This window comes from Apostichopus japonicus, chromosome 14 (assembly GCF_037975245.1).
Source record: "Apostichopus japonicus isolate 1M-3 chromosome 14, ASM3797524v1, whole genome shotgun sequence".
In the NCBI taxonomy this organism is placed as follows: Eukaryota; Metazoa; Echinodermata; class Holothuroidea; order Aspidochirotida; family Stichopodidae; genus Apostichopus; species Apostichopus japonicus.
The window spans coordinates 3,459,531-3,487,326 of record NC_092574.1 but is presented as its reverse complement, the minus strand read 5'-3'; the positions used below and the strand labels follow the sequence as shown (position 1 = coordinate 3,487,326).

Here is a 27,796-nt window from a genome sequence, read left to right as displayed (position 1 = left end):
ATTCCAAAATGCCATGGTGGCGACAAATTGCGGAATTTCAAAGTGTGATAAATCGGCCAATTGTAAAGCAATGCAACTGAAATTTTCAGAATATGCTTATTTTATGGTGGTCCAATCATACAATAAATTTGGGAATTTTTGGAAAGGGTGCAGCAACAGCCATCCGTGATTTGACACGGAATGACCCATACAGAAAGGTCACAAAGGTAGGTGAGAACCGAGAAAGTGTACTGTAAATCTTTGCAGGTTAAGTCCCCATTAACAAGTTTATATGTAAGTAGTTTTTGTTCCTATATTTACTTGCAAAGGTTCCACCTCTGGTTTTTAAGTAGCATATAGCCTGACAATTGTCGTCATTTAATTAACATCCCCAAAAAGTGATTTTGGCTGGACATGTTTCACTGCAGCAGACACAGTTTATTTGTTCAAACAAATGATGAGTAAATAATTAAGACCACATTCCACAGCTAGACACCACCTTTTGTGTGTTGTTTTTCAAAAAGGTGTTGGACAGTTTGATATTGTAACCACAGGGAACTTTTCTGTTTAGAAAGTGTGAACTTATTACTAATTGGCTGTTTTGACAGGAACTTCGACAAGATAAGAGAGATAATGTATCACCTGAGTTTTGGTACCATTTCTCTGTTAGGTCCGTTGTGGAAAATTGCTAAATGTGTTTGTGTGTGTGGTGTGGGGATATTTCCTGAAACCTGGGAGAGGGACCCTCTTTTTTGGCAAAATAGGGCAATGTTTAGGTCTCTTGATGCAAAATGATGTATAATAGTACATTTTACCATAATAATGGTTAGCTAGCATTATTTGGTTTTGCATTTGGGTCATAGAGAGGGTGTTTTGAACCCCCATGGATCCTGATTCAGGACAATTAATGTTTGATCGGCATTAAACAGTCATACCATGCACACATACATCAATAGAGCACCAAAAGGCATCAAACTTCTGTTGTATCCTAGCTTAAGCTAATTTGATAAATTTCTGATATTAAATTTCATTAATATGTCACAAATGTTGTATTGGCTCATGTGGTTAAAACTTTTCAGGTTTGGTAGTGAACTGTACAATATAGCGCCAAAATTATGACATGCAATCTCCAATTAAAAAAATGGACCCAGTATTCCCATAAACATGTAAGTGTCACAATAAAAGATCATCCAATTAACTCAATGCCTAAGCATAGTTCAGTTGTACACTATACAGTCTACACTTAACCAATATGGTGAATGTTAATTATCTTTGTAGTGGAGCTTACACATAACCTTTCAAGATGATAATTTATTTTATATATGACTTACAGTGTGGCATTCACAACTCATAATATTGCTTTCAACTTTTGTTTTGCACAGATTTGGTTGTACTGATATCTCATATCTGACCACCAATGGAGGGAGTATGTATGAAGTTAACAGAAGACATGTCTAGACGATTTTCTTAGCAGTTAACTTGTTACCGACAATAATCTTGTCTTTCACTCTAACATATCATGAGAGAAAACTTCGTCGTCTGCTATATGTTTAAGCAAGAGAGGCCATTGACTTTTCACTGCCAGTCGTTCGGTGGAAATCCATATATTTGCAGTTCAAGTTGAAGGGTTGTGACGCTCGAAATTCTTTATCACCTCATTACTTCATTAAATAACAAATACGAAGGCGTGTTTCTTGGTTCTGGAAATTGTGTTCAAGATAAGTTCTCATAGTAAAACATATAACCGACCATATTCTGCTTCCTGTTGTAACTTTTGCTGTTATGGATTTATGTGTAAGTCTTAACGAAAAACCCGTTGGATACATGAGAATCAGCTATTTTATTTTGTAATTTACAATCAAGATTTAACTTTTGACGGTATCAAGTTGCACATTAAAGCATTTTATAGGTAATCCTACTGTTTGTGGAAAGCAGTCCAAGGGGGGGATTCTAATAGGGAAACTTCTGCATGGTTTTATTGAGGTCTTTACCAAACTCTAAAGAGGATGTTCTTCATGTGGATTATGAGAGTTTCAAGTACATATTGTTTGAAGAAGAGTGACAGTAGTATATCATTCTAACCAAGCAATACCTCCCTGCTTGAAGGCTGCTCTAGAAAGCATGGATTATCTTTAGTTGCATCAGAGCTACAAAGGGAGAGTCATCATTCCAGTTAAATTTCCCCATGCAGGGGGTAGGAAGTGAGGGTGGGCACACAACATCAGAGGGACATTTTCTCATTCCACAACCACCACTCGTTATGCTATAAACCAACACACACCGGCCATATCACTTAAAAAGACATGATGTGTTAGTATGCTATCAATACTATTTATTGAGATTGTTTATTGTTAACCTTGCTATAAAAAGATATGGGATGCCATTTTAAAAATAGTATGTACAGACAGTGCCCCCCCCCCCGGCTCCTGGCTCCCTGATCCCATGTATAATCATTTTTTCACTCTTTGCCCAGTCTGATATAGATTCAGAATATTGTGTTTGTGCATGACACTGATCCAATTTCATGTTTTGATTTTTACTATATTAACTTTCTTTAAACAAACTTTTCTCTACAAGAATGACATATTTAAAGTGTGAGTAACATGATGAGACAATAAATCTAGCATATTGCATCCTGCTCTGTCCTATTTGCTTTATTCTTTCCCTTGTTTGGCTTTGTTTTGTTTCCTGTATGTTTTGCAGCTCTTTTGAAGAGAATATTGTCGCATACATCTTTTCTAATTTGAACCACTTTTGTCCAATAAGAAACCTTCATAATAAGAAACAACGAACCTTTATCACTGGAATTGCCTGGAATGCCATTTGTCTATACAAATGAAGATTTGCTTCGTGCATGGCCATCACAACAGGCTTAGGGGGCAGGGGTGGGGGAATGGCCTTCCACCCTGTTGAGAGGGAGAAAACCATGACTCGACGATTGAGTGACAAAAATAAGGAATGGTTAAAAAGTAAACAATAAAGTAGTAATGAAAGTCAATAAATAGGTGTCAAGCCCATACGGAGGGTTGGGGCAGTGTTGACATTTTCAAGGTCAGAGAAGTATCTTCCAGCTAATTCACGGTTGTTATTAGCAAACAAAAATATTTTGGAACTCATCAAAGATAGGTCACAGACTTAAGAAGACCCCTCCCCAGGACACAAATTCGATAACTTACCACCCCAACTCCCCCCCCCTTATCCTTGCACTCAAAATTATGTGTCTGGGCCTGAGCTTTGTATACAGCATTGCCGATTTCATTTAGGATGTAACTTGAAAACACTCTCGGTAACTTCCCGTCCTATAATGAGCTTTACGCACGGATGAAATTTCATATTGGCTAGGCAACTCTCGTAGACCCATGAAATACAGTTACCATACTTTCCAAAACTTACCCACTGTGTGTTAGGGAAATACGGAAAAAAAGAAGTTTGGACTCCTAAAGTCGTAATATTTTACCTCTGCAATTATCATATTTTGTTGTAGCTGTTGCATTCCCTATCCCGTACCCGCCCTCCGTTGGGGAGGAAGTTAGGTTTATACTATCTCTCCCTCTGTAAAGATGACTATGAACGCAATGTAGTTGCCGAATACAAAATGCAACGTATACGGAGGATAACATAGCAGCAATCACAACAAAAACATGATTAACATCTTCTACAGATGGAAGACTTGTTTCTTTTTTTTTCCCCCGTTCTATTTTTTGTTTTGCAGCAACGCACAACGTCTCATTTATTTCCTGTAACATTTAACTCTGACGTATGCATCTGCTCTAATTATTGATATAATGAACTCAATTGCCTTTTGAATATCGAAATGCTTGCGGGACAAAATATGCTATGAAGTATTTGCGGACATTCTGTACCAGGACATTTCGTCCGGTGGGACTATATTTGCTGTGAGGGTGGGACACAATTTTCAGCAGATAATGTCCGACCGGACTAAATATGCTGGTACAAAGTGTCCGCGGAGACACTTTGTACAGGGGGACACTCTGTACTGTCACACAGGCCTGGAAAGACCTGGGCACCTTGCATGCTCACCTGAATATTGCCAAGTAAGGACATGCAGAAATGGTAAATTTCCTCTAGATTGGTAATAAAAAGATTAAAGAATTTTGTCTAAAGGCGACCATATTTGAAAATCTAGCATATAGGGCCAAATACAGCAAACCTTCAATGTTGTTAAGTCCATTATAAATTTGCTGGTACATGAAATATTTGATCACAAACTATCTACAAACAGAAAGAATGGAAGATGAGTTGGTTTAATTAAAAGTATTTAAGTATTATTTGAAATATTACTACATGTTGCTAAATAGGCTTCTTGTGAATTAAATAAAGAATTTACTTTACTTACTTTTCTGTTTCTTTTGTAGGAATTCACTAATTGCTGATGAGAGTAAACTACTTGAGGAATATTGGTGTAATGGGCTGCAGAGTTATGGGAGCAGTTTGAACAAGAAAAAGATATTGGAGTTAACAAAACAAACTTCATTAAGTGCCAGAAGAATAAAGGTCAGTTTAAAATTTATTATTTTGCTCAAATTTGAACAATGAGTTAATTTTCTGTCACTGCTGTTTCGTTTCCTATGAAATTGATATTTTGAGAGCTTAACCCGGGCGTGATGTTAGAAAGCCCACTCGAATGTACTCTAAGGTCACCTTGATCCAGCGCAGTAGTTAAACTACATTTTTTTTATCTTAGTTGCAAGTTACCTTCTGATTCTTCTGAAAGGGGTCCTATGTCTGAACCCAATTAGGCTATGCCTGCTTAATTTTTACTGAGGAATGGCCGGAATCTGATCTGGATCAGCTGCAGGTACTCTGTGCTATTCTGTAGAAGGCCTTATGTAGACACTAACACACAGCTATAAAACGTTCCTCGCAACCAATGACAAAAGGCACAGTAAAGCTTCTTGTAGTCTCTAACTTTAATCTAAAGATAATGCAACAACTGTCAATTGGAAGCAAACTACTCAATCTCTGTAAGACATGACAGATTACTGAATACCGAGGTAAATTTTACTGAGCATGTTGAGACATACCCAAGATATTGCATTACAAACGGAATGTCCCCATAATGGGGGGAAAAGAAAAAAATTATATGTTACAGCATTTTCTGGAAAAAAGAAAGCATCCAATGAATTAAAGCAGTTTTCTATTATGACTCTCTGATTGAAGGCAGTTATTGGGTACAAAAAATATGCATGTCTTCACAGGGGCGGCAATCTGTTTCAAATATTGGGGGGGGGGACATTTGCTTTGGTGCAGGTGTGACAGTACAGAGTGTCCCCCTGTACAAAGTGTCCGCGGAGACACTCTGTACCAGCACATTTAGTCAGGTCGGACATTATCTGCTGAAAATTGTGTCCCCACCTCACAGCAAATATAGTCCCGCCGGACGAAATGTCCTGGTACAGAATGTCCACAAATACTTCATAGCATATTCTATCCCGCATAAAATTTAGGCATTTCGACATTTAAAAGGCAATTTAGTTCATTATATCAATAATTAGAGCAGATGCATACATAGTTAGCTGTTACAGGAAATAAATGTGACATTGTGCGTTGTTGCAAAACATAAATAGAAGGGGAAAAAAGAAGAAAAGTAATAAGTCTTCCATCTGTAAAAGATGTTAATCATGTTTTCGTTGTGATTGCTGCTATTTTATCCTCCGCGTTCATAGTCATCTTCAGGGCCGTCTTAAGAGGACACCGGGCCCTGGGCCCGGCAATGGAGCGGGGCCCCTCAATCAAGTGAGTTCGATAAAAGTTGCTATATCCTTTAAAAAAAAATGAAAAAAATACCCACCAGCGTAGAAATCCATAAGGAATCGAATGATATATAATTGGATATGGTATCCTGGGGGAGAGTCTTGAGAATTTTTTTTCAAAGTCTTGGACCAAAAATGACACAAATTTTTGGGAAAACAGGGTTTCTGTGATTTATTTTAGCAATAACTCCCTAATCCGAAACTAAATGCAGCTGTAGGTCTCTGTACAGAATCAGTACATATTGGGAGGTCTTAGAAAGCAAATATTTTTTTTTTTTTTTTTTTTTTTTTTTGTGGGAGTTAGATTTTTCTTGACCTGGGGTCAAAATCGGGGTCAAATGAGGTCAAATGAAATGTAAACAAATTTTCGAGAAAAATAATTAACAATTTCTCCCCCCCCCTAAAAACTATTTTAAATTGAAAGCCATGACTGTTCTCTTTCAAATAAGCCATGTTTCCCTTCAGGGGGGTGTTGGGTTATGGAATTAAAAATTTTTCTCCAATGTATGACACACTCATACATTGGGACGTAAAGGGTTGTCTAGACATCGCGCATAGCATAGGAGCAGTTCACTTCTACTACTAGGACATCATGGACATGCCTATAAAGAGCTCACAAAGAAATTACAGTAGATAAGATTTAGGATCAATTCCACCTGATCATTGATGTGCCGAAAGGCTCATTTAATCAGTGGCGTAGGAAGGTACTTTTGAGTGGGGGGGGGCTGAAGACTGATGGCCGGTCTGGGGGAGGGGTCTAAGGGGAGGGGGACACAAGCTCCCCTTGTGGCCTCAGATGCAATTTGGTGCAATATAGCACACTTCAACACCCACTCCATTTTGTAAATAATTTTGCATTTTCACCTGACCTTAGATGCAATTTGGTGCTCCAAATGAGATTTTTTTCTCATTTGGAAATGAAAAAGGGGTTTTCTGACTTGCGGAGCGGAGAGGGGGGGCGGAATGATACTTCCGCCCCCCATATTTTTCACTGGGGGGCTGGCGCCCCCCAGCACCCCCGGTTCCTACGCCCTTGCATTTAATTATGACCATATACAGTATGACGGTAATCGATTTTAAGTGATGGAAAATGAATATCAACTTACCGGATATATTCTCCTGGGTGAGAATTGCACTGAAAAAAATGACTGGTGCTCGGACCGCGGACCCGAGTTGTCTGGTGTTGTAAGCCTTCGGGGCATTGTATATTCCAGGGTTGCCAACTCAGATTCGAATATTTAATGTCAAACTCTCAAGTGTTTCACCAACTCTCGTCACAAGTTATCAAGTATCGAATTCAATCAGGCATAATGGCCTATTAAATAAGTTTTCCTCCCATATTAAGACATGGGGTTACTACGATTGCGGGACCCCTGACATCGCGGGCCCCTGGGCCAGGGCCCAAGGGCCCATGCGTTAAGACGGCCCTGGTCATCTTTACAGAAGGAGAGATCGCATAAACCTAACTTCCTCCCCAACTTCCTCTGGAAACGGGATAGGGCAGGCAACAGCTACAACAAAAAATGATAATTGCAGAGGTAAAATATTACAAACTTAAAGGAATTTAAAGTTTCATTGTAGCCCTATGTCCCCAACACACAATGGGTAAGGTTTGGCAATTATGGTAACTGTACTTCATAGGTCTACAAGAGTTGCTTAGCCAATATGAAATTTCATCCGTGCATGAAGCTCATTATTGGACGGGAACCAAAGGTTTTTTCAAGTTACATCCTAAACGAAATCGGCAATGCTGTATACAACATACAGGCCAAAACACATAATTTTGAGTCCAAGGATGGGGGGGGGGGAGGAGTTGGGATGGTAAGATATTGATTTGTGACCTGGGGAGGGGTCTTCTTAAGTCCGTGACCTATCTGTGAAGAGTTCCAAAATATTTTGTTGTTGTTGCTAATAGCAACCCTGAAGTAGATGGAAGATACTTCTCTGACCTTCAAATATCATCACTGCCCCAACCCTCTCCGTACGGGCCTGACACCTATTTATTACTACTTCATTGTTTACTTTTTTACACTGCCTTATTTTTTATCACTCAATCGTCGAGTCAAGGTTTTCTCCCTTTCAACAAGATGGAGGGCCATCCCCACGCACCCTAAACCCCGTTGTGATGGCCATGCAAGAAGCAAATTTTCATTTGTATATACAAATGACATTCCAGGCAATTCCAGTGATAAAGGTTTGTTGTTTCTTATTATGAATTTTTCTTATTGGACAAAAGTGGTTCAAATTAGAAAAGATATATTAGAACGATATCCTCTTCAAAAGAGCTGCAAACATACAAAAACAAAGCCAAACAAGGGAAAGAATAAAAATCAAAACATAAAATTGGATGATAGTCATGCACAAACACAATATTCCAAATCTATATCAGACTGGGCAAAGAGTGTAAAAATGATTATAGATGGGATCAGGGGGTAGGAGCCGGGGGGGGGGGCACTGTCTGTACATGCTAGTTTTAAAATGGCATCCCATATCTTTTTGTAGCACGGTTAACAATAAACAATCTCAATAAATAGTATTGATAGCATACTAACACATCATATATGTGCCCTTTTGATGAAGAACTGTCTTTTGTATATCTTAAGCCTTTGTTAAGTTTAATATTTTATTTTAATTATTCATATGCACCATAATAGTAATGATAGCATACTAACGCATCATATGTCTTTAAGTGATATGGCCGGTGTGTATCGGTTTATAGCATCCCAGTTTCCGTTTGCAAAGTGGGGCAACGTCGATTCAGACGTCCAATTTTCGTTGGTCCAACGTTTGGCCGACTCTTCGGTATACCGTTCAAACGACGTTCATTGGACGTCTTTCCAACAATTAATGTTGACGTCAATTCAACGTCGGTGAAACCGTCCAATATTCGTTGATCCGACGTTTGGCCGACTCCTCGGTATACGTTGAAACGACTTTTATTGGACGTCTTTCCAACATTTAATGTCAACGTTGATTCGACGTAGATGAAACCGTCCAATAATCGTCGGTCCGACGTTTGGCCGACTCTACGTTATACAGTTAAAACAACGTTCATTTGACGTCTTTCCAACATTTAATGTTGACGTCGAATCGATGTCGATGATACCGTCCAATATTCGTTGGTCCGACGTTTGGCCGACTCCTCGGTATACGTTGAAACGACGTTCATTTGACGTCTTTCCAACATTTAATGTCGACGTCGAATCGACGTCGATGAAACCGTCCATTATTCGTTGGTCCGACGTTTGGCCGACTCTTCGATATACCGTTCAAACGACGTTAAGTGGACGTTAAGTGGACGTCTTTGTAACACATCATTTTAACGTCGGATTGACTCTGGCTTTGGGTCGGGGTAAAAAGTCGGTTCGACTATTTTCCGACTATTCGATAGACTGTTGCAAATCCACGCGACGTCGATTCCATGTCGATAAAGACGTCCATATTGCGCCGGTAAGACGTTTATCCGACTATATTGAAACGACGTTAATTAGACTTCTTTCCAATATAAAATATGTACTCCTTTTGGTCGTAGAAAAGTCGTACTGACGTTCCCAACGGATAGTCCGACGCAAATCTGACTCTCACAGTACAACTCTGACCTTATTATTGATTGTTGTTGCGAGTGCCTTATAGTTTACTAACAAATTACACAATGTATGGTAAGTTTGTTTTAAATTGAAAAATGAAAAACAGGAGTTGACTGAAATATTTCGTTTAAAAGAAAACGGCCCTTTTATATTTGATTACAATAATATGATAAAGTCACAAGAAATGTCTACTATAAAGTTAATAGAGGTAAAATGCGCTACATAGCATAGACTATATGTTACTACAGCTGCATGTTTATTAGTTTCCAGTTAAAAGGCAATAGAAGTTGTTGACTGTTGTTCCAAACTTGTCAACATAAACCGTTGTGGTAAAAAGGAGCGTTCTACATGTACATTGTCGTACGAGTTACACCCCACCGCCGATGAAATGCCATATGTTAAAGTCCCATTCAGAGTTTCCTCATGAATTTCAGAAAACAAACTTCTGAATTTGATTCCAACGTTTCTTAACCTAAATACACTCTGACCAGGTGGGTTTTATGGAGAAAAGCTGTCGCAATCGAAAGAAAAAAAATTTCTGTCGCCCAATATGGCGGTAACGATTTACCGTAATATCACTGCAACCGACTACGGTTCATTACACAAATGTAAAGAAAATAGTCCATGCAGTCCTATTGGTATTGCATTTTACAAGTAGAATAGGTTTGACACCGCTAGGTCACGGTACTAATCTCCCACCAAAATATGCCTTCTCGCATTCACTACACTAGAGGTAGGGAATATCCCGAAAACACTCGAGAAGTACAAAAAGGAAAATTACCAACAAAATAAAACAATGTAAAAAATAAATATTGAAAACCACGAGCATTTTCCCATAACAGCAATCCAAAACAAGTAGTGATTGCCTCTGTAATACAACTGAAATTTCGAAATCTATATGTTTTTACATCAGTTCTGGAGTCGTTACTAGACACACGTAGATTGAAAATGTCGGTGCCTTTGTGCATATACCACATTCTGTGTATCTACAAGATGTAAGGTTATTAACCTCGTTGCACTTTTGACATTCCCTTGGTTCCCACGATCCCTTATAAAGAAAAACATAAGAAATTGCTTGACCTGCTATTTCAGACGTCTATGGGAGGGCGTTGTGGTCGAGTGGTTAAGGCAGTGGACTTGTGATCTAAGGATTACAGGTTCGAGCCCTGGCCAGATCACTGCGTTGTGTCCTTGGGCAAGGCGCTTTATCTCCATTGCCTCTCTTCACCCAGGTGTATAAATGGGGACCTGCGAGGTAACTTGTAAATATAGTTGCGTGCGCCGGTTTGTGGCTGCACCCTATGGGAAGTCCCCCGGGGGACACGTGGTTGTGGTGCACTGTGGTGCCCCAGGAGAGATTGATTGAATTGTGCACACTTTGGTGTGTGGGTGTGACAAGTTACCAATGACCAGGGGTTAAGTTGTAAAGTCGTGTGAGGAGGCATTAGCCTCATACAAGACTGTAAACCTTCAACTTTAACTTTAACTTTAGTCAATTCAGAAAAAAACAATAAACAGATAAACAGCACATGAAGTTTCTTTCTCACTCTTGGTTGGTCCTTGCAGTGACAGATTTGATGAATTAGGTAACATTGAACCAATCAGTGACCAGATGCCCGAACATGAGTGAGCCCAAGTGCGGAGTTGTTATTTCAGAGGCATGTCAGTAGGGAAAAATTAGTCAAAACAACCGCTCTTAGTGATCGTTGTTTGCGGACGTACAGGCTATTTAAGTAAACATGGTTTCTTATCAGTATCTTGAAGTAACTTAACAACGATAATTGAACTTTAATTTAGAGACAGGGAGAGGTAATCTTATAATCAACGGAATATTTGACTCATTTACTTGAGCAAGGGCGAGAAATCGAGATACCAGTTACACCAAGCTCACAAGGCGTCGTGCACACTCACAGTAGTAAACCGCCTCATAACACTTGTTATGGATCTTCATTCCAGCCTAATAACTTTTTTCCAATTAATACGAGAATATACGCAATAATATAGATATCGTGCTACCAAAAACACGGAATGAGCAGTATCGATAGAGTTGATAGGTAAGTACATATTTATCCCATCAGTTGTTTAATCATCATGTTACTCGTTCTCAGTTGCTTAGTCAATACCAGAGTAGAAATAAGATTCCGAGTTGATCATGCCCTGGATAACACTACAGCCTGTACAGGAAGGGCATATGCCGTGGACCTATCAAGTATCAACCGATGTTTTCAATAGCAGTTGGTATATAGTTGCAGTACAATATTTGTATATACTATTTTTATTTGTAGCTTATTTGGCTAATGCCTGAATCCCAACACCCTCTAACTTAGATTAAAGTTCAGGCCAGGATTTCCTTTGTAAGAATTTGTTGTTGTTGTTGTAAAGTCGGTCTGCGTATCGACCAGCATGTAGCAGTGCTTATTAATGGTATGCAGTATTTCCGCGAAATATGCCAGAAATTTAAATATGGTCACCTTTGGTCATAATTCTTAAATTGTTTTTATTACCGCCTTGGAAGAAATTTACCCCACTGAGAAATTCTTTCATCTTGGGTGTTCATTAAGAAAATGTCTGAGAACACTTTGGAGAATAACGACCTCCAGGAAAATACTTTTTGAAAATGTCTAGCAATTATAAAGTGCTATAAGTTGGGGCCTATACAGACTACCTTTAAACTGGGGGTGGTAACTTGATAATAGTCACCAAAAATATGGTGGGATAAGAAAATTGCCAGAATGGCTTCTGGTCACTACCAATCTTAATATAATAACTCACCATTTTGTATTTAAGCACTCTTAATTTGTAAAAAAAGTAGCACCATCCTCTGGGAAAGGCACTGGAAGAGCCAGGAAGCAAACAGAATATCACCAGCATGTAGTTTATAGGTCATGCAGGCACTTTGGGCTGATATGAGGCTAATTAAGACTACTTTGAATTGTAATAAAAAATCTTTCACTAGGAGAATGGAATTGCATTTGATGCAAGGATGTAGACCCTGCAAGAATTTTTTACTGATTACTTTTACTGCTGTAGTCTTCAAAATGTGTTAGAAGACTATAATATAGCCAGTACTATTTACAAGGCATGTTAAGTGAAAGGAACAGTTTAATGACAGTTCAAAAGTGTCACACTAAAGTTAAATAATGTGAAAGCAGTCTTGATATTGATAATGGAAAGATGATCTAGTTAGGGTATCAATTAGAAATCACAATGCAAATAGATATATTCAAGGATTTATGTTGAAGTTAAAGTAATTGACTTCAATCAAGCTGACAATCTGGCTGTTGTGCCTGCCTGTCCTTGCGGGCACCAGTCCGGTCTGCAGGATGTTTTAGCCATAATTTAATGACTGCTTCCACCTGTGACTGGGTTGCTGTTTTTGTCAAAGGGTTTCTTGAGATGGCCCCTAGGGACAATAGGAAAATACGAAGAGCAATTATAAGTATAATCACATGAATAAACCAAGAGAAAATGTAATCTAATGACTGACCACATGGCATAATTGATTCTATGTTGTTTATTTCAGGCAAGTCTCATCCCAAATGATTGGAGGGCATTGATGATACTTATCAACTTGGTCCAATTTTACTGCTCTGCTGAGCGCTTTGCAAAGATGAGTACATTATCTTATATGAATTACAGTCACACATTGCAGTCTGACAAAACCATTAAATCTACACAAAGTTGCTTGATGGTTAAAATATGGGCCTTGGCCTTTTGGGAAAGATGTATACAGTGCATAATGTTTGTGTGTAGTTCAGTGTGAAGCTTTTCTACATGTTACATGATGCAACATTGAAGCACTGTTAGTTTGGCACAGTATATATACCATTTGAACAACTGGGATGATTTTGTAATTATAGGCATTTGTATACTTACTAAAAATCAAATCTTTCAGAAGAAGGGTAGAAAAGGCTTTCTTTTCGGCACTCCCCCTGCCTATAACCAGTTGAATTTTGTGGCCAAGGCACTGCTCATTAGGAAGGATAGAATCCTTCTCACACTACTATCCAAGTTGGTCCCACCTATCATAGACAGCTTCTGGACCTATATAAGGAGGTGATGGCGAAAAAAGATGAAATTTATTATGGAACAAAGTTTACATTATCCAGTTGTAATAAGTTATGAATTGTTTACTTGTTATTTACCACCACACTACTATTAGTATTATATTAGTTGCAATTAATTTATTTGCTAAAAATATGTATTTGGTAAACATTACTACAAGAAGTATAATTAAAAAGTAATATATTTCAAAATGTATGTATTTAACAGAGATACAATTTTTTCAAAAAAATAATCAATGCCAAATATATCTCAGATGGAGGTTTGACTTATGACATACCACGTATGACAGGAGTGGGGTCACTGGGTGCATAAGTATCTAAGAGTTTGGCAAGATTTTTTAAAAACTGTAAGACTCCTACGTACCACTCCCAGTTAAAAAAAAGTGTGCAATTTTTAAAGCAATATGCAATTATGAGGCTCATAGAGCAAATTTTAAACTGTACCATCTACACATATAACTTGGGTTGAAATATGAGACTTATAGACCACATAGCATCATATGTCTATTTAATATGGCTGTGAAAAGGTTTTCATTAACTTTATATTACAAATTAATGGAGCACAAAATTACAGCAAGTTACATTTAGTCTAAAACTCAATCATAGAACGCTTACACTATTGGTTTCTTTAAAACGTGCAATCAAAAACACACAAAAAACATTTCTTACCAGTTTTTTCCTTGATCCTGTGTCATTTTTAAGTTTTTCCTCCAAAGAAGTTATACCTTCAAGGGACTTTAGAGGAAATTCATTTAGCCAAACGTCTTCTTCGCTATCTGGTAGGACGTTTGCCTCAGTTAGTGTTTTCAGCAACTCCTTGTTGTGCTGAACCTCCGCCTTAATCTCAGTCAGCATCGAGATAACCCTTTTTTCAAAATCTAATAAAAGTTGACAACAACAAAATAAACTTAGTTAAATTCCTATAAACTCCATGTGTCATGGTAAAACTGTGTTCCCTTAAAAATTATACTGTACATTAGGTCTTTTATTTTTTGTTGTTGCATATTTAGCATCAATTTAATAATAAATAACAATTCACAAGAATATAAATAAATAATATTAAATAGTAACAAATATGTATACCTTAGCATTTTTTTAAATTAAACAATTTAATGAAGCTGAAAATTCTGTAAACCAATAGAGCTAGTGTACAATGCTTATAAACAATTGAAAAGAGTTAAAAGAAAATTACCAGGGAAATGGAAAGAAGAGGCTGCACTATTGTCCAAAGTTTGGTTTGGGAAGCAAGGTGGGGTTGGAGAGTGTGGTGGGGCAGGAGATAGAGCAAGCAGAGTTACTGGTGTTGAAGTTGATGGAAATGATGGTGGTCTGGGTCGCTTTGGTGAGGCAGGACACTCCTCATCGCTCGAGCTTTCAATCATATAACGTTGATTAGGTCTGCAATTAAAAAATAATAATACAAAAAATTAAATTACCAAAGTACAATAATGATAACCTAAAATCTATCTTACTTTGACCACTTTTATGCTAACAAATCACCCTCCCACCCCAGTTGAAAAGAGAAACCTGGTGATAATTATACTTTGGTGCTTCACTGCTTTGTATACATGTGTGACTCTATCAGTCTTTTTGCTGTGTTGGGACTTACTTTCGTTTTCTTCCTATGGTTACTTCCTCATCTCCTGTCTGCAGGTCTGACTCATCTTCAGCCTGCCTTAGTTTGGAAACTGCCTTGTCATATGAATCTGTATGGAATAATATAAAATATGCCCCATGTATTTGAATACCTTTATTTTGAATTTGTGAAGTTACATTTTTATTTTATTCCTTGGTAAATTGAAAAATATCAGGAAACAGTTGGATAACCCAGCCAAAATGAGAAGGATAAACAAAGTGCATGAGACAGGGTGGGGGGGGGGGGTCCTTATAGATTAGGTAACCAATGGACAGAGCACTTATGAGTTCATAGCCCATCGTGGTGAAACATTGTGTTCAATGGTGGTTACTACATTAATTTATTTACTGTTCTCCAACATTTTATCTCAAACTTCTGGGCTGGGCTGTGTAGCATATTAGCAACAAGTATTAAACCAGCACTTAGAAATGGGGGCAAATAGAGAGTATGAAGACACACACTTCAATTATATTTAACATAATTTTTACTTACTTGTTGCATATAGTTTTCTTATTTTAAAAGCCTTCCAAGTTGTCTTGGGCTCTGTGGTAGTCTTCAGAGCTTTTGCCAAACTTGCTGAAGATTTGAAGGGGGGGCCACAAACAAGTACCCTCAGAAACCATCCATTTCTCATTGATGGTGGCTATCTCCTTAGAGTCCGTAAACTCCACAATGTGATACAATGGGTCCATGCTAAGATTGAGTAATATAATTTTTCTAATTTATGTTAAAGTGATGATCATATATGCAAGTACATGAAGTGTAAAAATGTATAACATTAAACTTAAACTAACAGTAACTGGCCTCAAGTCTCCTTAATATAAACTTGCTCTTTAATGTAGGATAGGCATAGCAATGAACCAATTTCCATGCGTTAAAAGTACATATTTTTTTAAAATTTCCTTCGAATGTGATACCTGTAGATTTTCACTTATATTGTCAACTTGTAAAATTCCTATACACATTGATTCACAAGGATAGCTAAAATAATTGTCCTTGTGAGTGAATGATCGATAAACCACATACAAATCATCATTGCAGGTAACAAAAAAGTTTTGCACTAGGCACACATCATTCCCTATTTGAACACAATTGTCCCCAGTGCAAAGAGTTATATGGATATTCAAATCTTTGTGATAAAAGTAGGCATACTGTGACATAGCTAAATGTCCTTCTGGCACTGGCCCATTTGAATGTTCTTGTTTGAGGATAGTGCGCTCATTGTTCTTCATGCTTTTCTGAATTTCCCCCTTTCTCAACAGATGCCCAACTACTTGCCGCAGTGGCAGTGATGGCTTTTTCACCATTTTCTTCAATGTGCCCAAATAACTTTCAAATGGAAATGCAGAAACATTAATGGACCATATTTACGTGCATCATCAGCAAGATGAAGCAAACAATGTACATTGTACACTACCATTTCCTTGCCATACAATTTGGAGAAATGTGCAACAAACAGTTTTAATAATTCTTCAGAATAATCAATCAATGATGATTGGTTACAAAGCATTGGTGACAACAGAATTTGAACTGCAACAGAAAGCAGCAGGAAGTTGTGGTAAAGGTTCATTGGTATTTGGCTAGAAAGGACTAATGGACCAGTGTAGACTAAGAATTGACGGAACTCCGTAGCCTTCCATCTATCAACTTCTCGGAGTGATCTAGGTTTTCTTGAAAACTCTCTTGGCATGAACTCTCTAAGTGAAATCATCTTCTCAGAAATTGCATTGATCACTCTGGTTGGCATTCTAGTTTTGAGCGGACCTTTCATCCACAAACCCAGCAGTTTACGAGTAACACCCAAACACACCAGATGCATGTAATCTAATGGAAATTGGGAAACTATAATCCTATAGAAGATGAAAATGGAGATTGTCCAAGGTGGTGATCTTCGTCAAGCATTTGTTGGAAACTTTCGTCAGTTCTTAAGCTATCTGTAATTTCTTTGTACACCATTTTTCCCATCCAAGTTCCAGTTTGTATGCACCGATCACAGCCTTTGTAGGAGGAATGCCCTTTTACACGCTTTATTAAGGCACGAGCTGGGGCATCACAAATAACAGCAGATATTGAAAATTGGTATTTTGCCCCACAATGCTCAATACCATGTTCTTCGAGACTTGTAACTTTGATAATTAATGGTTTTAAGAATTCATTAACTGGAGATGGTTTCGACATTCCAGAAAATATTCCAATTGGAAATGGTGTACTGTCAAAAATTTGATCAGTGATCCCCAAAATTGGCCAGAACTGCATATTTGAACTGCGAAACAGGGGTAGACCATCAATGTTAATTTTAATTGAGGTAGATTCTTTACATGGCTGTGATAATTAACTGCAGTTTTGATTTAATGTAGTTAGCAATGCCAAAGTGATAGTACTTGCCCCCTGCTTTGTTTTCAAAAGAAATGTCTTTAATGGGCTTTAGAAGTGATCTTGGATCCTTTTGGCAAATCTATATGGTATGGTTTTAAAATGTTTAACAAACTAGATACTGCTGTTTGAGATATGTTGTTTGATGTAGCTCATTCCCCCAACTGATCAGAGAGGCCCATTTCATCAACATCTGACTGGCTACTAGAACATGGTGAAAGCTCTTCAAATTCACTTTCAGAATTACTACTAGGCCTGCGGGTAACTCCAGGATTGTTTAATGTATTGTTGAAGAGGTGTTTGCTTTCAGAAGGCCTAGTGCTAAGCCTAACATTGTCATGGCCTGTTTGTGATACTGTGGGGCTAGAAGTAAAATTTAGTGCAGTATTTGTGACTGGAATGTCTAAGTTGCTGGGCTCTTGAACCTGTTTATAACTTTACTCTTATCTATTTTGAGATAGGGGTGGTGCTTTAGTTGAAATTGTACATTACGTCTTGTTTTCCAATACGATATTGGTTTTACATAAGCCATAACAAAGAAGAAATGTTGAAAATTCGAGACTTAAGCTACGGGCAGTTCTGCTCAACTGGCATAAAATTTCCTCTTAGTCTCAGAGTATTCAGGAGAGGTGTGGGGACTTTGTCTTTCCTAAACTGTTACCGTTAAATTAATATCCCAGTGTCCCTGGGCATTCTCTTCTTTGGGATTGTGAACTAGCCTCTAGTCTAGGATAGTATCGAATATGGTAAAAACCACTTTTGGTGCCTTTTTTGGTAATGTTTAAGAATAAGATATAGGAGGGAGGGGGGTGATCCTAGCTTGGGGCAGTTTGAAACTGGGAGTGGGACGAAAATTGTAGCTACCCAAGCTCAATTATTTACCTTTATTGTTATACCGGTCGAAGAATAGGCCTATAGCCTTTTAATGTTTGAAAACATAAAATTGACCTCCTAAGTCCTAGGCCTTTGCAATTGTCCGACTTCATGAGGAACACAATGAGGACGTTATCATTTCAGTTTCTGCCATACTCCAGTATAGGTTATAACTTAATTCGAGGAATCAAACAAAAAACAGACAAGGCCTAGGCTATAACATATCCTACCGCCTGTGCAGTATATACAACAGCATACACTAGGTTGGCCCATAAATAAATCTGAGCCTATACATAGTATAACAATATAAGTATATAGAGCAAGGTCCTTATTTCCACAAATTATATCGACTCCTTGTCTTTTTGAGACCGCTGCCACTAGTTTTGCATTTATTATATAAAAACCTTGTACTCCGAAAAATCTTGTAACCGCAAATCCCTGTTTGATGCTGATCAATTTGTTATAGCTATAACGGCCGGTTAATGTATGTTAGACGTGGAATGTTTGTCATATATACAATGTATAATCCATGTCTCGCAAGCTGCGAGATCAAACACGTGCATGTAAAACGTGTATGAGTACAGCAACTTATCATACTTGTACGTACGTACGATTCGACCAGCCGGTCATTGTGTAGGAGAGTGATTATATTTATGTTAATATTTACGCGGGAAAATTTACGCGGGAAATGTTGAACATGTGAGGGCGTGTGTTTGCACTAAAGGGAATATATGACTTATCTCACGTGTGGGATTCATATCAGTTATACGGGCAAGGGATGATACATGTAGCATATTTGGTCCCCGTTTCCGGAAACTGAATAACTTAGAATTAACTAAAGATCTGATACTGATCCAAATATTATACAAGTAGTCTGTTTGTAAAATGGAAAGTTGCAGGTGTGAAATATTGTCGAATGAAACCTTTTGTTTGACTTTTTGCTTGCACACATTTTGCAAGTCGAAGAGGCACTCCCCCCATGTAATCGCTATACTTCCCCCCCCCACCCCGCAAAGGAAAATTTAATTTGCCCCCTAGTTGCCTAAAGTACTCAACAGTAACAGCTCTACAGAATCGTGCTATTAAGGCTAAGATCTTTATCAAATTTTAGTGTGATATAGCTCACACTATTTGCACAAGAAATATTTGGAAGTACTTTATTCTATTTTAGTTTGGATCCTTTTGTCAACAGCGTTTAATTCACCGAATGTCCGAACGTTATATGTAGGCTTTATTTTGCATGTTTACAGTTTTGTACTGACGTACTTTGTGCTAAGAAAATGTAATCTTTTGTATTTTCAATTGTCTGAATGGTTGACTCATTAGAAGACCGTTTTGAACGAGAATTCAATTTTGTTTCTATTTCTTAAGCCATGTTCGGCATTTGCACGATCGTATTTAAGAATAAAATATGGTAGTGTTTTATAACCGCGAAAATAGATCACATTCTGGTGCAGGAGCTATGTTTGATCTACCTAAGTTAGCAAATAACCAGTAGCTATAAAGGAGGTCCCACACTCTAGAAGTTTCAGCCTTGGCAACACTTAAAAGATGGGCCTGACCTGTACTAAAGCATTAAAAACTTGACCCTTTGTTTATTTGCACGTGATTATTGGGCCTATATGACCAATTATCATGGGTCATGGCCAATCATACATTACATGACCCAGCCTATACATGAGATTTAATGCAGAGTTTTGGGGAGGGTGGTGGTAGTCTGCTGTGCTGTGAGAATATAAACGGTATGAAAGAGTCGTACTGTTTTTATGTTGTTTACATTAATTCCAGTTTAAAATTGAGTTGCCGTGGCAACAGCCCTAGCGCCCACACCAAATTAACAAACAAATAGATTGTGACTGGTTAATGGTGGATGAAACTCCCTATAGATGAGTGTTTCTGTGTGTGTGTGGGGGGGGGGGGGGGGACTACATGGCTATACAGTGGCCCAGAGTCTACCTAGAATTAAACCAATGGTATATGCATTTTGGCAGACATGTCAAGAAAGCGTCAGTATCTCGACAGAACTACGATTTTTGTCAAGAAGTTGAGTTATTTTTATAATGTGTGAGACATGTCCCCTTATGACCACTGTAAAAGTGTCGTGTTGCACAATTACAACTCGTAAATATTATTAAAAAACGAACAAGCAACAACACTGAATTCCACTATGGAGCAACCAAAATTCAACGCAATTATATAACGCTATGTTAATTAATCCGTTGACGAGATCCGTCGGTTGTACGGTCAAAACAGCAATTTCTAGGATCACGTTACCATCTCAACATTTTTCAGATATTTGTAGTTTTGTTAAAGTCGGTAACCCGCCAATGCAATTTGCAGAAACTTGAAGGAGATACTTTATCTCGTCAACATTTTCCGATTTCTGTCATTTAACAACATTCAATACCAAGTTTGTGAATTTTATCACGTTATCGTCTTGTCAACTCCACAATTTACCGTTGTTTGTGGTTTAGAAAAGTCGGTAACTTTTCAATGCAATGTCCCTTCTGCGCTTCCATAGTCTTGCACAGCACATAAAAAGAAAACTGACATTCCTCTTTCACATTCGCTCAGCAAAAGATGAAAGCGCTGCCGACGCACATTTGTCTACGGAAGTGTTATAAATGCGTAGTCAGGGATGTGGTTGTGTTTGTGAGGATATGGGGTGGGGGTATAACAAGTATGCTCTCGTGCATCAAAAGATTACTTGATTCATAATTGTTATATGGAGCTGCCATGACCGAATCAATTATTTAAGTTAAACGTTACCTTAATATTACTGCACCAGATATCAGTGGCGTAGGAAGGTACTTTTGAGTGGGGGGCTGAAGACTGATGGCAGGCCTGGGGGAGGGGTCTTAGGAAATTTTGCATTTGGAATTTTTTGCATTTCCAGGTGGCCTCAGATGCAATTTGGTGCAATATAGCACACTTCAACACCCACTCCATTTTGTAAACTTAATTTTGTATTTTCACCTGGCCTTAGATGCAATTTGGTGCTCCAAATGAGATTTTTTTCTCATTTGGAAATGAAGAAGGGGTTTTCTGACTTGCGAAGTGGGGGGCGGAATGATACTTCCGCCCCTCCACATTTTTCACTGGGGGGCTGGTGCCCCCCCCAGCCCCCCCGGTTCCTACGCCCATGCCAGATATTGCTGTGCGATATTTAATGTATGGTTCTTTCTTTCACTCGCAGTGCAAGTGTTATGGAAGAAAACGAGTGTCGATTTGCAATATACTTGTTAACATGTTTAACATTGCTCTATAGCTTCATTTTACTGAAAATATGTCTCCTTTTATTGGATTCATTTAAGTTTTACTTACCTTAATAACAGCATGATAAGCGAGAAGTTGTTGTATATACTGACGGTACTTTCAAAGCTTTCTTCTGAGTGGCATATGATTGCCAGTGTTAAGTTGGATGTCACGGATACACGTATTTCGAAATGTTTAGTTTACGTTATATTAATAAACTGTATTAAACGTCGAAGGTATACGTATTCACGTAAGCGCCCGCTGTTCAAAATTGATTCAACATCGATCCAACTAACTGTTTATGATATAGTATATTTCTAGATAGTCATTTGAGCGTATAAAGAGGGAAGCTTATATACTTCTACCGCCAATGCCGTTCCAACACCGAACTAGTTCAGCCGACGTCGATCCAACGAATCGTTTATGATTAGTCTATTTTGAACTGTTGTTTTAACGTCTTTTTTAACGTCTCTTGTCGACACTTCATTCGACGTCGATCAAACCAACTATATCAATGATTAAGTCGGAGAGACATTTACCGTGCGACGTCGCCTGTCCGTAGTTGAACGGACGTCGATCCAACGAACCGTTTATGATTAGTCTATTCTGTCTAGTCGTTTGACTGGTCTGACTGGTCTATTGAGCGTCGGAGGGACGTTCTCATTACGACGTCGCCTGTCCGTAGTTCATCCGACGTCGATCCAACGAACCTTTTATTATAGGTCTATCATAATAGGTCATTTCGGCGTCGGATGGACCATTGAAACGCGACGTGTGTTAAAGGGCTGTCATCCGACGTCGGAAAGACTACCTTTATATAACTACGATATTAACAAACGTCCATCCGCCGTCGTTAGGACGTCTAAAAGTGAAAGGATTAATTTGTGACGTCAATCCGACGTCTGAACTACTACTTATGTTGGACACCGACGTTTAACCGACCATCTGGACCTAAACCCGACGTCGATCCGACGTCAAAATGTTTACTGGGATATTGAGTGGTGGTTATGGCATTAGAAAGTGCCCCTCTGACGTTGTGTGCCCACCCCCACTTTCTACTCCCTGCATGGGATAATTCATGAGGAAATTTAACTGGAATGATGACTCTCCCTTTGTAGCTCTGATGCAACTAAAGATAATTGATGCTTTCTAGAGCATTCTTCAGGCAGGGAGGTGTTTCTTAATTAGAATGAGATGCAACTATCACTCTTCTTCAAACCTTATGTACTTGAAACTCTTACAATCCACATGAAGAACATCCACTTTGGAGTTTGGTAAAGACCTCAATAAAACCATGCAGAAATTTCCCTGTAGAATTCCCCCCTTGAACTGCTTTCCACAAACAGTAGGATTACCTATATAACGTTTTAATGTGCAGCTTGATACCGTCAAAAGTTTAATCTTGATTGAAAATTACAAATAAAATGGCTGATTCTCATGTATTTGGGTGTGCACCTCACTACTGTAAGTTGTTTTATTTAATTCTTTGACTGGGCCCAGGTCATCTGTACTGTATATTGTTTGTTATTCATAAATATAATTTCTTTTGATCCAATCCAGTTGAGTTTTCTATTTTTTATGTGTCTTGCTCTGTGTTTGGTCCCCACACCAAACCCAGAGTTCTCTGATCAAGAAAAACATTTATTTTCAGTGGCAAACACCCTTACATATTTTTAGCCTGGTGAGTTATCATGTCAAGGGTCAAGTGTAAATATTGTAAATAAAGTTTCTTTTCCATCCATACAGATCCATGCAGTTTTACTCTGTGCATGTTATCACTGATACTGATGTTTTCTGAGAGTTATATTACATGAACCGAAGGATAATTGTTATGGTGATATTTAGAAACTTAGAAGAGAGTTGAACTAGAAAGTGTGAAGCATTTATATTATTTGTTTTACATACTAATGAGGTCATATTTGCATATATTCATATCATTTTAAGTTTTTAAGTGTTTTAAGTGTTGATTATGTTTTATTTTCTCATCTTATGATTTGTTCTGTATGTTGTTTTACAGAGGCTGTTTTATTGTAAGAATAGAGTGAGTCAACCGCAGCTACTGGTGTCTTGTGTCATTCATTTGACTGTTCACTCCTTCTCTATATAAGCCTTTCGGGTCCATTTCACATTTATCAAATTAGTGTAAGCTAGGATACAACAGAAGTTTGATGCCTTTTGGTGCTCTATTTATGTGTGTGTGCATGGTCTGACTGTTTAATGCCGATCAAACATTAATTGTCCTGAATCAGGATCCATGGGGGTTCAAAACACCCTCTGTATGACCCAAATGCCAAAACAGATAATGCTAGCTAACCATTATTATAGTAATATGTACTAATATACATCATTTTTCATCAAGAAACCAAAAATTGCCTTATTTTGCCAAAGAAAAGGGGTCCCTCCCCCAGGTTTCAGGAAATATCCCCCCACCAATACACACACAAACACATTTAGCGATTTTCCACAAGGGACCTAACAGAGAAATGGTACCAAAACTCAGTTGATACATTATCTTGTTGAAGCAGGACTGTCAAAACGGGGTACACCCCTCAGTACGACAAGTTTTCAGTCCGAAAATAAAATACACGTTTTCAGTCCGAAAATGAAATACACGTTTTCAGTCAGAAAATAAAATACACGTTTTCAGTCCGAAAATGAAATACACGTTTTCAGTCCGAAATGAGATACACGTTTTCAGTCCGAAAATGTTTTCAGTTGGGGAATGAAAGCAGTTTTAATGCCATAATATCACCAATAAACTGTGACAGCCCGAACTGATAGTAAAGAAATCGATTGAATCTTTCGTATTAAGTCTCATATATACATATATATATATATATATATATATATATATATGTATATATATGTTTATATATATATATATATATATATATGTTTATATATCTATATATATATATATATATATATATATATATATATATATAAACATATTATTATTAAGTATTAAGTCTCATATATATATACATATATATATATATATATATATATATAATATATATATATATTTCCAGAAGACAAGAAATTCGGGCAAAAGTCCTGAAAAATTCGGGCAGCCTAAGAGGGGAAAAAAATATATATATATATATATTTTTTTTGCAAGAAATTCGGGCAAAAGTCCTGAAAAATTCGGGCAGCCTAAGAGGAGAAAATAAAAAAAATATATATATATATAAATATTTTTTTTCTCCTCTTAGGCTGCCCAAATTTTTCAGGACTTTTGCCCGAATTTCTTGTCCTCTGGAAATTTGGGGGGGCAGTCTGCCCCCCCGCCTCGTACGCCTATGTTCACAACCATGCCGACACTCTTCTCCTCTTCTCCACTGACACTGACTCATAATTGACAAATAAGGAATAAAGTTTTAGAAAATATATTGGAATTTTCGGTCCCCCTGACGCTACGTATAAGAGTAAATTGCATTGATGGAATTAGAACCAAATAAACCATGACAATACAGGGAGCGGATTTAGGAGCAAAGAACGGATTACATGTGTTTGTAGAACTGATAGTTGTTAATGGGTCCCAAATCTTTGTTGAGGCCGGTGATGTGAGACTTAATACGAAAGATTCAATCGATTTCTTTGCTATCAGTTCGGGCTATCACTTTATTGGTGATATTATGGCATTAAAACTGCATGCTTTCATTCCCCAACTGAAAACGTTTATTTCATTTTCGGACTGAAAACGTGTATTTCATTTCGGACTGAAAACGTGTATTTTATTTTCGGACTGAAAACTTGTCGGACTGAAAACTTGTCGGATTGAGGGGTGTACACCATCAGGATATCTCAGAGCTCAGGTGATGAAATCATCATATCAGCTACCAGTATGTATATAGAAAGCTGGGGGCCTTGCAAGGCTTAAATGTGTTTGCTCTGTGGTGCTCTACATTAAGCAAAGCAAGTCTAGCAGCGTGGCAAGTTCTTTTCAAATTATACCTACATCTCCCATCATTACCTTATAACGAAGTGTACAGTACTTTGACTTCAATCTTCTTATACTTTAATTCATTGGCAACATAATGTGCTACAACAGCATATTTTTAGGCCTGTCTGGATTTTGTATGGATTACACTGTTTACCAATTGTAACTTACACTTGCATCAGTGATTATTCATTCAATGCTTGCCATGCATGGCATCGCCATTTGTTACCATGTTTATAAGCCAAATGTTGGTAAGCTGAGTTGACCAAATCTGTCGTATTAATCTGACGATGAAAAATTGCATTATATTTAATGCAATTTTTGAGAAGGTTGAGAAGGTTGAAAGACAAACATGAAGATATGTTCCAGGAATGTATAGTACGTATCTCTAGGCCACTGCCATCACTAAATTGAATTTAGCTTCTTCTGACTTGATCATACTTTATTGGATTGTTTGTAATTGTTTGAATGACACTTGACATACCTTTTGTTTTTATATATCTCATTAGAACTGGATTGACAACACAAAAACAAAGCAAGTCAGAAGAAAATTTGGCAGCCGCAGCAAAGCACCTTCACTAAACCCAGGATAAAGAATGCCTATAGCTGCTTCATGGCAGAGCATATTTCAGAACATGGTGGGTATAGACAGTGGCGTAGGAAGGTACTTTTGAGTGGGGGGGGGGCTGAAGGTGTTGAAGGTGGTGTTGAAGGAGGTACCTCCTTCAACACCACCATAAAGAATGCCACTAATAAAGCTGGTGGCTTGCACCCCCCCCCTGTATCCTTCCCGAGATCACTTTCCTTGATTAGCTGTGACATAGATTGTTAGCATACATGCCATGAAATTTCAAAGAAAAAAACTAAGAAAATGTGATACTTAAGTACTGATCATAATGGTGGTACTACACCCAGCTGTTTGCTCTTTCTGACTGGGCGTTAGGAGTCCACAGTCTAAAATCCAACACAGGACTAACAAAATGTAGGGTGATGTGTGAGTTACTAAATTGCCATAAAAAGAGAAAGTGGTGAGCTTGTAATGATTTCTTTACCATAAGTCAGCTCATACACAGCTCAACATGACAATGTTCACCTATATGCAACCAAGGTAAGGATATCATGTCTGTCTGACATAAGTCTATCTGTCTGTCAGCCTGTCTCTGTGTCCAAATTTGGAAAGATTCTTCTTTTCACTCAGTGTCCAATGTAACTGGATAAAATTTGATGAAGTTGGATGGTTTGGTATCTGTGTTGTTCATGAGCTTGTGATCAAGGTCATGCATGGCAGATGATGTGTCATAGATATGCCTGGGATATTTAAAATTTGAATGGGAGCCTACTTCTAGAGCGGATTATTAACATGTGATTATATTTAGTTTGCAATGCCTGATCAAGATTCATATTGTTCTCTAGTCCTGATAGTTTGTGAGAATTTAATTACTTGAGGCCTGATCAAAAGTCGTGTAGGGGTTCCCTCAAAGTCATTTTGTGTTCAAAATATCGTGCTTCTATGTAAGCATGCATGTTTTGTAGGATATGGGTTTGTCTCCTGCACATGCACAAATGAGTACAATAGATCTGCATGCAAGTAGTCAAGTAATACTGTGTAACATTGTCTGGAGTGGTCTATATATGCTACACTCAGTACTTTCATTGCATGAAACAAGTTCTCTGTCTGAATTCCAAGTAATTAACCACCTTTAGGGATGCAGCTATCTGGATAAAATACTGACATTGAGCTGCCTTTATAACCATTGCCTAAATGAGTTAATCTTCTGTTCTTCTTTGTTTTGCACGCAACATCACCTGAGAACCAGGGTACAACCCTTTACAAAGCCATTAAAGCATGGAAGAAAGTCAAGGGTACACCAGAAGTCAGCAGATACAAAGAGCAAGCAGATGACAAAAATAGGATGGAAGCCGAAGGTGCTACAATCAGGAAGGAGCATAAGACTGAACATTTGACTGAGACATTTTGACTGAAATCAAGAAAATGGTAAAAAACTGAAATAGCAGTTACCAAAGGCTATCATTTGCAGTGAGAGTGTTTCATGGTATGTCAGTTATATACTGCAGAAATTTCAGTGGAAGACTGATGAATATAACAATCTGTATGCAAATAGAAAAAACTTAGAGCTGCATATTGTTTCACTCCCATCTGTAGGTATGACATATTGCAGGTGTTATCATGGCTGCTAATTAAATAGTGTTTCACTTATGTTTTTATTGCATGAGTAGGACTCCAATGACTATGTAAAATTATGTTTCTCTATATTTCATCACCATTGAAAATACTCTAAAGCAACATTCCC

The 27,796-nt window shown here is 37.9% G+C and overlaps 2 protein-coding genes and 1 long non-coding RNA gene across 10 annotated transcripts in view; 1 reads left to right on the top strand and 2 right to left on the bottom strand.

The window, feature by feature from the left end:
- LOC139980154 (uncharacterized) overlaps positions 1–6,989 on the bottom strand; it is a 72,144-nt gene extending 65,155 nt beyond the window's left edge. The window contains exons 1-2 of the long non-coding RNA XR_011797467.1: positions 6,860–6,989; positions 2,300–2,885 (exon numbers count right to left, since the gene is read on the bottom strand). This is a non-coding gene — a long non-coding RNA (uncharacterized lncRNA). The remainder of the gene's footprint in view (positions 1–2,299; positions 2,886–6,859) is intronic.
- LOC139980152 (uncharacterized) overlaps positions 1–27,796 on the top strand; it is a 170,397-nt gene that overhangs the window by 81,844 nt on the left and 60,757 nt on the right. For 3 of the 7 annotated variants that reach the window (XM_071991584.1, XM_071991583.1, XM_071991585.1), the window contains exons 1-3: positions 7,821–7,947; positions 25,994–26,122; positions 27,302–27,480. The gene's annotated coding sequence lies outside the window, so the exon portion shown is untranslated. Of the gene's footprint in view, positions 1–4,355; positions 4,495–7,820; positions 7,948–25,993; positions 26,123–27,301; positions 27,539–27,796 lie in introns of those variants that run through there. The other 4 variants (XR_011797464.1, XR_011797462.1, XR_011797465.1 and 1 more) reach the window with 3 other exon arrangements.
- On the bottom strand, positions 8,510–24,316 carry LOC139980150 (uncharacterized). Of its 2 annotated transcripts, XR_011797461.1 has the most exons (6): positions 15,533–24,316; positions 15,014–15,110; positions 14,597–14,802; positions 14,074–14,282; positions 13,217–13,384; positions 8,510–12,743 (listed from the first exon to the last, which is right to left on the bottom strand). XR_011797461.1 is itself a non-coding variant. In XM_071991582.1 (5 exons), exons 1-5 carry the CDS (start codon positions 15,672–15,674, stop codon positions 13,277–13,279), a joined length of 762 nt encoding a protein of 253 aa, XP_071847683.1. In that variant the 5' UTR covers positions 15,675–24,316; the 3' UTR covers positions 12,751–13,276. The 2 variants fall into 2 exon arrangements, 1 of the variants encoding a protein (XP_071847683.1); XM_071991582.1 differs by lacking the exon at positions 8,510–12,743 and having other exon boundaries at positions 12,751–13,384.

Excerpts from the sequence above, each read along its gene's own strand:
- LOC139980150 (XM_071991582.1), bottom strand. The coding sequence starts at position 15,674 with ATGAGAAATGGATGGTTTCTGAGGGTACTTGTTTGTGGCCCCCCCTTC. Across the intron at positions 14,803-15,013 it reads ACCATAGGAAGAAAACGAAA|ACCTAATCAACGTTATATGA; the intron begins GTAAGTCCCAAC and ends TTTTAATTGCAG. Across the intron at positions 13,385-14,073 it reads CAGGATCAAGGAAAAAACTG|GTCCAGAAGCTGTCTATGAT; the intron begins GTAAGAAATGTT and ends CTCCTTATATAG.